At 48.2% G+C, this 12,957-nt stretch overlaps 1 protein-coding gene across 1 annotated transcript; it reads left to right on the forward strand.

Moving 5' to 3' along the window:
* The first annotated feature begins 49 nt into the window (after positions 1 to 49).
* LOC134514588 (acyl-CoA (8-3)-desaturase-like) lies at positions 50 to 11,730 on the forward strand. Its single transcript, XM_063332577.1, has 12 exons — positions 50 to 350; positions 2,866 to 2,976; positions 3,271 to 3,468; positions 4,275 to 4,376; positions 4,548 to 4,676; positions 6,164 to 6,224; positions 6,349 to 6,425; positions 7,467 to 7,564; positions 7,884 to 7,980; positions 8,580 to 8,659; positions 9,091 to 9,216; positions 10,000 to 11,730. Exons 1-12 carry the CDS (start codon positions 156 to 158, stop codon positions 10,049 to 10,051), a joined length of 1,326 nt encoding a protein of 441 aa, XP_063188647.1. The 5' UTR covers positions 50 to 155; the 3' UTR covers positions 10,052 to 11,730.
* The last annotated feature ends 1,227 nt before the right edge of the window (positions 11,731 to 12,957 follow it).

Genomic DNA, 12,957 nt, shown 5'->3' on the forward strand with positions numbered 1-12,957 from the left:
GGGCACAAGGAGCCAATGGGAGGGCGGGGTTTCGAGAGGGAGGGTGGGGAAGGAGCGCAAAGGGTCCGGCGCCGGGGGCCGAGCGGGGCCGAACCGGGCCGAGCGGAGCCGAACGGAGCCGAACGGAGCCGAGCGGAGCCGAACCGAGCCCAGTCATGGAGGACCCCGAGCCGGGCCGGCCGCTGCGGCGCTTCACCTGGGAGGAGATCCGGGAGCGGAGCGGGCGGGGGTCGCCGCCGCAGGAGCGCTGGCTGGTGATCGAGAGGAAGGTGTACGACATCAGCCACTTCTGCCGCCGGCACCCGGGGGGGTCCCGGGTCATCAGCCACTACGCCGGGCAGGACGCCACGGTGAGAGGCGGCGGGGGGGTGTCGGTCCCCGGCGGTGGGAGGGGGATGCTCGGGGCAGGGACAGGCCTGTGTTCCCCCCCCACCGGTGCTGCAGGCAGCGCCAGGGGTCCCGGGGGACTGGTTTTCCGAGGTAATATTTCTGAAGGAGTAGCTAAAACGTGCGGAAATAGGGTGTCCGCAGCGGGGCGTAAATCTGGGGGGAAAACCAACGATTTTTGCACGCTTGCAGTAAGTAGGAGTGCTCCTGTTTTTATACATGTGTAGCCACAGAACAGAACTGAACAGAAACTCCGAGGTATTGGTAGCGACACTGGTTGCGCGCAGATACACTTATTGTGAATAAGCACGAATAAGTATATGTAAGTATATATAAGCACGTGAATGAGTGCATTCAGCCTCCTCTAACTTTAAAAACCCAGCACGGTGTTTCCAAGCGATGGCACTAGTGCAGAACGTCGCTGAAAGACGCGTTTCAGTCTCCAAAGAAATATAATCATTCATGTCTGAATGCCAACGACGATCGCGAAGCGGAGCAAGTGATGTTTGAATTGGCAGCAGGGCGTGGGGTGATTTTGGCAGTGTACTTCCTTCCTTTATCTGCTTATGCCTTTCACAAAAGAAAATGCATTTCTCCAAATATAGATGTTTAGTCCCGAGGGCGCGTGTGGGGTGTTGAAGCTACCTGTAGGGTGGGCCAAGTTTCGTTGCAGTCTTGTCCCTGAGCAGAAAGGGTGGAAATTGGGATCTAGCGCTTTCCTTCACTTCCTCATATGCACGTAATGCAAAGCTGACGACAATAAGTGAATTTGCTCATACTTCACGAGGTCAGGGTGCGCACGTGTGCATTTCCGAAGCCCCGCCGGCGTTGCGTGGTCAGAAGGGGGTCGGTCGCAGCGGCCGGCACATGGGGCTGAACACAGTTCGATGGTCGGATAACTGCATTATTCAGGCATTATCACCCGCGTCGCTGCTGGCTGCGACCGAACTGCTGACCGCTCAGGAACCCGAGCCAAGTAAATTCCAACTTTTCTAATAGTTTTGTCCTGTAAATGGGAAGAATCAGGCTCCGCAAAAACAGGGGGGGGGGGGGGGGGGAAGAGTAAAGAACACTTTTAGTGCGGTGAATGCCACTGGAGTGCTCTGATTTCTAGGAGGCGAAATCAGCGGTCCCTTAACCTCCATTTAGGATTGCACTGCCTCCATGGAAAGGATTGGTCTAAACCTGTGGTACCATCCTCCTCTGATCTGCCCACATACTCCTCCCCATGTTTTTCCCCCTCTTCCAATGAGAAAATGCAAACGTACCCTCCCCTCTCCTCTTTCCCTCCTTTATTCCCGTAAGGCTGAGCAGGGAGGATGCTCCCTCTGAAGTACAACGGCCCCGAGCTGGCAACATCAGCTGTTTTTTTTTTTTAACCCCTTTCTTGACTAGAGATCTTTTAAAAGGGCAATTTATTTTAAAAGCGTGCAACGATGAGCTAGTAATGGTAGCGCTGAACAGTGCGTAGTGCGGGAGGCTTCCACGCTGACGCACAGCGGGCAAATACTGTCTCAGACAAGGACAGGCATCCTTAGGCTGAGGGAGATCGTAAAGTATGTGTTAATTGGGACACCCGGGAGAGAAATATGCAAAAGGAGGTATATGGGAGATCTCCAGTAGGAAGTAGATGTCAAACTGCCACGTGTGCTCAGGGGCTTTGTAATCTAAATATAGTGATAGAATCTATAATGATACCAATCATGAGTGATTTTTTTCACCTGGCTGCCTGGTTTCCATGGAGATTGACATTACATTTAAATGAGAAAAGTAGCCGATTTCCCTAACAGGGATCTTTTGAAAGGTAAGGAGGGAAAAAAAGGCCTTTTCCGGGGGCTCTTCGGAAACATAGAGGGGAACCAGATAGGGAACAGGAGGCAGGGAGCAAGAAAACAAAGCTACTCTAGGAAGATGTGGCTTTGGGGATTGCCAAGGAAGCACATTTGGAACAACCTGGGGCGTTTGAGAGGTTGGTGTGGGTCACCAGAAGCTGCCATCCCCTCTGTGTGTCCTCCTTGTCCCATTATTTTTCCCACTTCGGCTAGTTAACATCTCTCCCTTCTCCCTAGTCAGGCTTTAATTTTAGGATGTGGGGGCTGAGGAAAATAAGGTGGAAGCTAAAGACAAAAGAGAGACAGAGTCGTTGAGGTGATGTATCTTGAGGTTCAACAGGATATGAAATTTTCAGATACAGAAGTAAGACGGGAGTGAGCCCATGTTTCTTGGTGACCTGTACTTAACAGCATCGAGACAGAAAACGATACAGAAAATTCAGCTTCAAATGGCCATTTACGGTGTGAAAAAAGCAGTGAGATTTGTGACAGTAAAACCTGGTTCAGCCAGCTCCATTAGTTGGGTTGACTTGACTTGACTCAGCTTTCTGTGGAGTCCAGGAAATATGCAATCATGAAATATATTTATTTTGCTGCCACCTGAACAATCGTTTTTCTTCAGCCTGTTCTTGTATCTGTATTTCAGGATCCTTTCATAGCATTTCATCTCGACAAGACGCTCGTAAGAAAGTACATGAGCCCACTCTTGATTGGGGAACTGGCACCAGATCAGCCCAGCTTTGAGCCCAGCAAGAATGTAAGTATCTTAAAAACTTGATATTTGGGTTGAAATAGTGCTGTTTAAGGTCTCTTACTGGCAGCCAGAAGTCCCTGTACATAAAGTTATAGGATCTCCTGAAATCACTGTGTCGGTTTGAAGCTTCCCCTTGACTTCATGTCGTTATTCGTAGTCTTAGTGAAGATTTGTCTCCAGGAGACCCTCAGTTTTTCCCTATTGCCACAGTAGCTCCTTGAGAGAGGGGGAACTGAGCTCCTCTTTGGGTTCCTGAGGCATTTTCAGACCAGCAGATACTCTCGGATCTCCCCACAGAAAAAGCTGGTAGAAGATTTCCGTGAGCTCCGTGCAACCGTCGAGAAGATGGGGCTTCTCAACCCCAACCGCATCTTTTTCATCCTGTATCTCTGCCACATCTTGCTGTTGGATGTTGCAGCCTGGCTCACCATCTGGTATTTTGGAGCATCCACGGTGCCTTTCCTCTTCTCCGCAGTGCTTCTGGGCACTGTCCAGGTAAGCAGCTGGGCAAAAAGAAGCCCCAGAAACACCAAAATCCAGTCCTTTGAGACTTAGGTGCTCATTGCCCTAAGCACAGGAGAAATCTTATCTTTGTGGACTTCCCAAAATTCTGTTTCTCCCTGGATTCCACGGAAGGGGCAAAATTACAGCGTCACAACGCGCTTCTTTGGTAGAGCAGGTTTTGCCTTGCTTTTTCCTTCCTGTAGCCTGTCAAAGCTCTCCTTATTCCCAGCCTTCTTCGTACGATGAAAGCCATGCTACGCTTCTCGGGTCCCTTGTGCCAGAAGTCCAGGGCACTGTGCGGGGGCCAAGCCGCCGTGTTCCCATGGGAACTTCCAGCGAGTTAGAGGAGGGGGCAGAGCAGCTCTCAAAGCCCCAGCTATTCCTCCTGTGGCCAGATGATCCCCTTGGAATTACAAGTACTCGGAGGAGGCAGCAGCAAGCTGCTCCTTAAAGGAGACTTTGTTGCCGATTTCAGTGCAGTTTTGTAAGAGAAGAAATGCTGTTTCTCAGCTCCGTGACTTCTCTTTTTCCATTTTTTTTTTTTTTATTTTTTTTCCTTCCTCATGAAAACGACTGTCTGGGGCTAGAAGTCATTAGGCAAAGTCTGGACTGCGCTGCTTTGTAGTGAAAGAGAAGTGTTTGGTTTGGGTCTCAGTAGGAAATGCTCTCGCTGTCCAGGGGTATGTTGCGAGGAGCGTGGGAGTGGGAGAAGAGAAAGCCCTTGTCAGAGGCAGAGCCTCCTGACTCCTCTTTTTCCCCCAGCAGCACTGTTGTGGTTTTGTGTTTTTTAATTCCAGGCACAGGCTGGCTGGCTCCAGCACGATTTTGGACACCTTTCCGTCTTTAGCAAGTCCAAATGGAACCACTGGGTGCACAAGTTCGTGATCGGCCATCTGAAGGTGGGCATTCAGCGCTGAGAGGGACTGCCAGAGCCTTGCCCGTGATGCTCTGCAGTCAAAACCAGTCTCAGTGTAAGAAGAGAGCAAATGCAAGGAGCTACTGGGGAGGGAGGACTGCGGGCAGAAGGTGCAACTTCGTTACGGCACTCTCTTCTCGCCCTCTTCCTGCAGGGAGCACCAGCCAGCTGGTGGAACCACCTCCACTTCCAACACCACGCTAAACCCAACTGCTTCCGAAAGGACCCTGACGTTAACATGCATCCCTTATTTTTCGCTTTGGGAAAAACGCTCTCTGTAGAGGTGAGACCTGGTGGAGGCTGGGAGGTCGCAGCATTACCATTCAAATTTGGAAAGCTGCAGAGGGCTCGGAGACTGGTGACCAGTTGGGTTGGTCAGTGAGTTGTCTCCGTAATCCAGGAATTTAGAGAAGGCGCAGCTTGGCATTAGGGGCCTTTGAAAGCAAGAAGGAAAAAGATCCTGGTGCGTCACTAGCTTCCATATACTAAACATTGCAGCAGGTGTTTTAATGTTTTTTTGCCCAAATACAATCTTGCTGTGGGTTGAAATTTTCCAAATTTATTCTGAAGGTTTAAAACAACCCACCAAAGCTGCTTCTGTAGGATGGGAAGTACCTCCGGAAAATGCTTTGGGTTCTTGCTGTTTTATATAGTGCTGCTTTGCCTCCCAGTAGTCCCTAATATTCCTTAGTAGCACTTCAATACTTCTGAGATTTTTGTGTTCTTAAAATTTCAACAGAAGTTATTTTTGCTATGTTTTAAAATAAGAATGAGATATTTATCACAAGCTCATATTTCTCTGATGAGAGACTTGCAGCTGTATGAGGCTAAGATTGCAAGTAGTTCTCCTTACCAAGATCAGCTTTGACTAATTTTAGCGTTTTGGGAAATGAAGCAGCGGTTGGCAAGCAAGGACTAACTGGAACGTTTACAATTACTGATCAAAGAAGGTATTTCAGCGGTCTCAGTCTGACGGTGGGTGTCAGACCGCGTCCCATCTGGAGTCCAGACCTATTTCTGGTACAACTCTGAAGTTAATTGAACCGGCTTTAGCATTTGCCGGTCCTTTAGAAAAATAGTTACGTAAATTCATAGTGTCAGCTGGCTTAAATGCTCTGATTTGCATTGAAGTTAAGGGAGGGCTGCTATTTGGAATTGGTTTGGACATGTACCGGGATATAATGGAGTTCCTCAAGGAAGTCGGTGACGTGATCTGTTATGCCTATGCAGTGAACGCTGAAAAATTAGCAGTCTCAGAGGGAGGATAATCTATTCACCCTTGTTCCTGGGGACACGGTTTAATGTCTAGATGCTCATTCCTCTGCTTTGGAGATTAATTGCAAGTAGGCGGGGAGTTCTACACAGCTTTATTAATAATACCGTAGGTTTTCCTTTTTTTTTCTGAAGCTGTATTGGCAGCAAACTGTTGCTCTCAGTGCCTCGTGTGGTTTTCGTTTTAAGTGGTGTTATGCGACGGTGCCCTCTGTAGGGAAAGAGCTTCCAGCGCACGTTGCTGTTGGTGGCGCGAGGCACTACCCAGCCTTTCGTGCATCCAAGGCAGGACGAAACCTTAGCTTAGCAGTCATAGGTGGAAGTTCCAGGGAAAGATGAAGCCAATGGCATGGTGGAAGCTGGCATGGCTTGATAGGACATCTCTTCCAAAGGTTAGGAGGCATCCAAGTAGGCATTTCTTCGAGAGCATAGGTAGGAGTGTATGCACAGATGTCTTTAGCTGTCTTCACGGCCTGAGGACTTTGCTTATTTTAACAGCTCGGTGCGCAAAAGAAGAAATTCATGCCTTATAACCACCAGCACAAGTACTTCTTCATCAGTGAGTAACCCTACCCTTTCGCAGTTCTATGGACGGCGTTCACTCAACCCCTTCCTTTTCCAGTCCACTTTGCTGGGATAAAAGAGCACAGCTAATGTCTCTGCAATCTATTTCTCCACTCCAGTCGGTCCCCCAGCTCTGGTGCCTCTTTACTTCCAGTGGTACATATTCTACTTTGTGATACAGCGGAAACAGTGGGTGGTAAGTCAGCTCCGAGGTGCCAGTGGTGACTTCTCCTTGTTTTACGGATACGTTTCAGCGCAAGAAATTACTGGGAGGAACTCTGGGCTGTGTGTCTCGGTGCAAGGGGTGTGTGGGTATATGAGGTGGGAAACAGTGTCTCTGATGTTCTGCGTTAGTCCAGGGTGTGCGAGTGTCTGGAAGCATTCCTTCTTCTGCAGAGTTGGTGTTCGTGCAGCACTTGTCCTTCAGGCAGCATGAGAGTCTAGTTGAAGGTAGAAGTGGTCATTCTGGCCACTCTTTGTTCTCCCAAGCCAATACAATAAAAACCTACGGGCACGGAAAAAGAGGGAAAGTAGCAGAAATCGAGGGAGGTCGGAGGAGGATTCAGTGCACCCCCATTTTGCAAAATGATGTATTAAAAATCAAATAGCTTTCAGGTAGCCTAAAACGGAGTCCTCACAGCTCAGTGTGAAGTGGAGTAGGGGATGCGTAGTAGAATTTCAGAGTTCTTTGTCAGGGGATCGAGGAATAGCGTGGCTTTTAGAGACTTTAGAAAAAATGCAAAAAAAATATGTCCGTTCTCTGAGACGCGGGGCTCAGAGACAAGGCGTCTTGCTGTTTTGTTCTTGGCGGGGAGGTGGGACAGTCAGGAGAAAAGGAACGTGAGGGGAATCAGTGATTGCAAAAGATGTGAAGAGGAACAAAAAAGATGAGAGGGAGGTAAACCACAGCTCTTTATTCTTTCAATTAGCTAGGCTTTTGGTTTTCTCACTGCTTGCTTTCTCTTCGGATCTGGAGGAAAACGCGATGCTTTACAGCAGGTCCTGTCTAGTGTTTGCCCTGTGCTGGGCTCATAAGACCGGGGCAATTCCCGAGCGCAGGAATGGCTGGGGAGTGGCTGTGTGTCAGATGGCTTTGCGATGGGGCTGGGGAGGAAAAATCCATCAGTAGAAGATATTACGGGAGGTTTTAAAGGGAGTACCGCATAGAGTGGATGGTCAATTTAGAAGCCAGTAGTTCTTCCTCTTAATGAAGTTTTATCTGTTCCGTATACTACAGGATCTGGCCTGGATGCTGAGCTTCTACATCCGATTCTTTCTCACCTACTTACCCTTACTGGGGGTGAAGGGTGTTCTGGGCCTTCATCTGTTGGTCAGGTATCATTCCACTTATAACTCCTCCATTTTCTTTACCCAGTTTACATCGATCCTTCCTGTCTTTTCTTCAGTCTCCTGGTTATCTTTCTCATGGGCTCCCTGTTCTTCTGTCTCCTTATGGCTTTCAGCAAGACCGCGGTTGTTGTCTGTCAGGCGTGTGTCTTTAGGGGGTGTGTGTAGGTCAGATCTGCTGATCAGATCTTTGAGGTTCATTTTTTTCAAGCAACGACTGGCTTGTATGTGTGCAAGTGTTTTGTACTGACTTGTTACCGCATCAGTGCGAGATCAGTAATGGTTTTGCGTGTGTTTATACGCACAGGTTTATAGAGAGTAACTGGTTTGTCTGGATTACACAAATGAATCACATCCCGATGCACATCGATTATGATAAGAATGAGGACTGGTTCTCTACCCAGGTAAGACCTTCTTTCCAGAGACCTGCGGCTTTGAAGGTGAGATGTTACAGGTCTGGGTGCATAATGCCCAAGAGGGCTGATCGCAGAAGCGATGGGAACCGAGAGAGGAAAACGTAAGCGGCTTGTCCTCACCGTGTGAAGTGAGTGATTAGTGCAAAGAAAGAAGGTGGAGAAACGGGGTGGGGGCTTCAAATGCTGAGCACAGATGCCTCAAGGAAAATAATTAGAGATGCTACAATGCTCTCCAGATAGAGAGCTTTCCGTGCATGCAGGATGAAGATCTCTCTTGTGTGCTCTGCCTTGTTTTAGTTCTGAAGTCATTACGCAGTTTTTTTAAGTGAGGGAGGTGAAATTCGTGGTTCTTATGGCTTATCTTACTGGGGAATTCAACTCTGTTCTCCTAAATTATGTCCCAAACAATCGTGTGCCAAAGCATGGCCATCTCGTGTTGACTGGAGATAGCTCTTGGAGTTGCTGTATTCAGCCGGAAGGCGCGTGGTGATCAGGAACTTGTACGTGGTTAGCGTTGTGTTTGGCACACGGAAGAGAAGTGGTATTCCTAAAACAACACTTAACATGTTACCGTTTTTTTCTCTCAGCTCCAGGCAACCTGTAACGTTCATCAGTCCTTATTCAATGACTGGTTTAGTGGACATCTGAACTTCCAAATCGAGCACCAGTGAGTTGAAGATTGGTGTGGGGATGTGAGGGAATTTCAAGGAGTGTTAGTTACTCTGGGTCTGAAGAGCCTACAAGGTCCCTGTGTTTCTATCAGCTAATGCAAGAACAAAACATAATGTGGGTAAATTTTACGCTCTTTATAATGGGGATGGAATGGGAACTCCAAGTGACGGGTCAGAAAATTTTTGGGGCACCGGTGAGCACCAACACCACTTCAGATATGAGTAGCATGGGGCAGGAGTGAGAATTACCAGCCTCCTGGTTAGTTCGGGTACTGACTGAATGGGCGTGAGAGGGACCACCACGGAGCACTAATGGCACAGGCACAAGGGGAGGTTGAGGCACTCCCAGGTTTAGGCACAGAAGAGGGGCAGGAATTTTGTGGGGTGGTGATAGATGCCGTTGAATCACCATATTCTTTTCCCACAGCCTTTTTCCTACAATGCCAAGACACAACTACTGGAAGGTGGCCCCTTTGGTGAAGTCCCTGTGTGCCAAACATGGTATTGAGTACCAGTGCAAGCCGTTGCTCACTGCCTTTGCGGACATAGTGCAGTACGTATCAACCCGCTGCCTTCCCTAAGTGAAAGGTTTTCCAATACTTCAGAGTGAACAAGCGAGGGACGTGGGAAGGGGAGGGACAGGACAGCCAGCCTGGATCACAGAAGTTCTGTGAAGAGCTGTCGATAGTGTAGATGACTGTGAAAGGGATCGGAAAACTGTCCAGCCATGGCGCTGGTTTCAGTAGCAGCAGACAGGAGGTGTCAGTAGGAACAACCTGATGGAGAGCTCCTTTTCTTCAGCTCGGAAGAATCAGAGGTCAGTAGGATGCCAGGTCTGGCGCCTCCGTCTCCGAGTATGCTTCAGGGAAAGAGGTGTTTTCATAAAGATGAGTTTGAACTGTCGTTCATTCTTTCTTTTTTCTTCCTTTCTTCCCTTCCTGGCCCCCCAAATATTTCTTATTCCATTGAACAGTCATGTGTCTCTCTTCTGCCACGCTTGCTCCTTTTGTTTTCATTCTAATTAAGCTGTTTGCTTTACCCTTCTGGTCTTTGTCTGATGTAGCCCCAGTGGTTTGGTGGTTCTTCATCTTTCCAAGGAGCTGTAGGCTACACTGCTTAGCCTCTGAAGATCCCTGAGCAACCTGATCTAGTTGAAGTTGTCCCTGCTCATTGCAGGAGGGTTGGACTGCATGGTCTTTCAAGGTCCCTTCCAACCCAAACCGCTCTATGATCTCCTTTGCTTACTATAGAGGAGAATTCTTCCCACAAGGTTCTGTTCCCTGGACTTTTTATTTCCTTACCTTGTTTCTAAGGAAATGTGGTTCTCTCTTGGCAGCTCTTTGAAAGATTCGGGGGAGCTCTGGCTTGACGCCTACCTACATAAATAAGAAGCAGCGGATCCTTACAGAGGAATTCCCCACCCTTGTTGCCTCCTGTGGTGATCACCATGAAGACACTGCGCAGAGGAGAGCGAGCTGGCTAAGCCAGAGATGGGGAGGTGGCGCCGCTTAATTCCATTGATGAATGTGATTAATATGATTTTTTAAAAAGATATGCTTCTTGATTCTTCTTGTGCTTCTTTCATTCCTCTTCTCTGGTGCTGGGTTACAGGGAAAAGCTGAATGGAGGAGGTTGTGTTCCACCAAGCTGGAGGCAGCTGGGGGACTGGGAACAGGTTCCTTTGTGTCTGCCGCTGCTTTGTCGGCTGAGTATGTAGGAGGGAAGGCTCTTATCTAATGTAGGCTTTTGTGAGGTGGCTCTCGTGAATGTAGTAAGAAAGTTGAGACAGTATGAAATCGGAGAACAGGGGAGTTGTTAGTGAAATGTGGAAGCGATAAGGAATTGCGTAGGTACAGTGTTTTCAAAATACCTATATGTAGTTAACAATGGCAATAGAAGCGCCCAAACCAAGGGGCAGTGGGGAGCACGTGAGCACCCAAACCCATTTGTGTGCGCGTGGGTGAGGCAGGGAAGGTGCAGGCAGCAGTTCTGTAGGAATAAGCGTGAGGGAAAAGATCTAATTAGAGCCCTAATTAAGGTAGAGAAACAGAAGAGTGGGGGGTATTCCTCAGGCATGTGGATGGGGGAGCTCGGCATGCCGTATGCTGTGGGAATGCTGCCCTCCGCGTCTCGTCTGTGGTGAAGCCTCTGGGTTATTTGCCTGTTGGTTACCTCCCATGGAGTCTCTGCAAGTGGTTTCCACGGTGCCCTGCTTCTGGGTGTTACCAGACCCGTTACAGAAAGTCAGAAGGGACAGAAATACGGCACGTCCGTCCTGGGGATCCCTAGAAGGGTGACCAAGGAAGCAAAAGGTAATCTGTGGTCACCTGAAGCTTCACTCTTTTTGGACTGATTTATTAAGCGGAGAGAACTCATGACTTCTGGCCCGTGGAGCAGGAGGCGTTCCTGTCTGAGCTGCAGGCAAGTTTAAAGAAGTTGTGGAAGTGTTAGGGGCCGGGGTACTGCTTTAATGTATTGAGCTTTTCAGTCGGCAGAAGTCGCTGCATACCCCTGGGCAGACATCAGCCAAGACACTGCTGGTCTCTCTCTGTTGGATCACGTGCCTTGAAAACACCCCCCATGAGCGCACGTCCTCTGTGATTTATTGGAATGGGAATTAGCCTTACTGCATTTCCTGGTGTCTGTTCATTTACTACCCCAACGTTACGGATGCCAAACGGAATATAGCATCCGGCGTAAGCACTAATGAAGACGGCTCCATCGCCCTGTTACCTCAGTGACAGGTGGCTTAGTCTCCAGAAGGGCTGGGTTGGTTTTGAGGAAGAGACGGTGCTTTTTCTCGTCGACATCCAAAAAGAGGGTGGCTTGTGGGGGAATGGAAGAAGTGCATCTTCCCAGGCCAAGGGTGGTGTTAAGCACAGAATGAAATTGTGATGGAAATAATAAAATAATCATTAAATCATCGATACCTATTGATAAAGACCATAAAGAAAACGGGCCTTAGTTGCTCTTCTGCCTTCTTTTTTCCTGCTTTGTTTCTTTCGCTCTTACTATTACAGCTGTTGATGGAGGAAAGTCTAATAATAAAATTCCTTGTCTTACCAATTACTGCTGTCCTCAGAGTAAAATATGTCTGTGCAAGACTCTGCACTCTCTAAAACCGGAGCCTGAGCTGCTCTGGTTGCTGGATACTCGTGTTCTAGCCATGGAGATGCTATAAAAGTGCGGGTACTTCCAACGTGTTTTGAAGGAAGATAGCTACGCTTCAGCTCAGTTCATGAAGCTTTGAAAGTACTCATCAGAAGGATTGTGGCCAACGAGGGAAGTAGAAGAAACACCGCGTGTAGGTCAAGTGGGCCTAAAGTGTTCAGCAATGTTGAAGTGCTCGGTGTTGCCCAGTAAGTGGCTTTTTTTTTTTTTTTTTGAATGCCCGGAGTCAGAACCTTCATCATCTGGAGGTTTAATTTTCAAAATTCAAATAAATTTGAGCTACCCCCTGGGTTAGGATGATCTAGGAGTTAACACTTTTTAAGAGAATAATGGGTCTAAGTTCCCCTTTAGTGCCTAAGACTTTGCGGACCCTTGTGTTTTCTCTGCCATAATAAAGAGGAAACATCCATGATACGATAAACCGATGGCCTGTCTAACCAGGAAAAATAACGTGTATGAACTGATTCACCGAAACGGGTCCCGAATCAAGCTAAGCAGATCTGCGCGTGCTGAGTTTGCTAGAGGTTCTGCAGGCGTATGACCGCTCGAGAGGAGAAACAAGCTGTATGACGCGTCTTCGGGTTCTGTGGTTACTCCGGGCTGTTCATAGTCTGCAGTGGCAGGTTACTCTGAGACTTCTAATACTGACATTTTACAATAATATTCAAATGCAAGTCCAAAACCCCTTTCAGGTTCTTGGAACGTGTGCTGAAATACACCTTTTTGGAACACCACCGGCCCCAAATTTGCCGTTTAGTGGAAGTCCTTTGGCTTCAGAGTTCACCCTTAGAACATGGAACCTGAATGTTGTGAAGTAGCCACAGGGTGGCAGTCAGGCATCAGAAGTGAAGGAGGACATCCGACCTCACTGGGAACTGAAGCCTGAGTGTTTAAAGGCTCTGGTCTCGCTATTATCCTACTTTTCTGTTCACTTAAGGGAAGTAAAAATTAAATTAATGCACATAAAAATTCATTCTCTCAGAAGATCCCTGCGGTGGATCAGATCATGAGGTAGGGGAGACTCGTTAATCTTCCGCTGTTGATAATCGCTCAAAGCCAAGTGACCGCTAAGATGGTAGTTCTGCATTTTTGAGTGTTGCATTCACATATTTGTACCTCCATG

This window comes from Chroicocephalus ridibundus, chromosome 4 (genome assembly GCF_963924245.1).
Source record: "Chroicocephalus ridibundus chromosome 4, bChrRid1.1, whole genome shotgun sequence".
NCBI classification, from domain to species: Eukaryota; Metazoa; Chordata; class Aves; order Charadriiformes; family Laridae; genus Chroicocephalus; species Chroicocephalus ridibundus.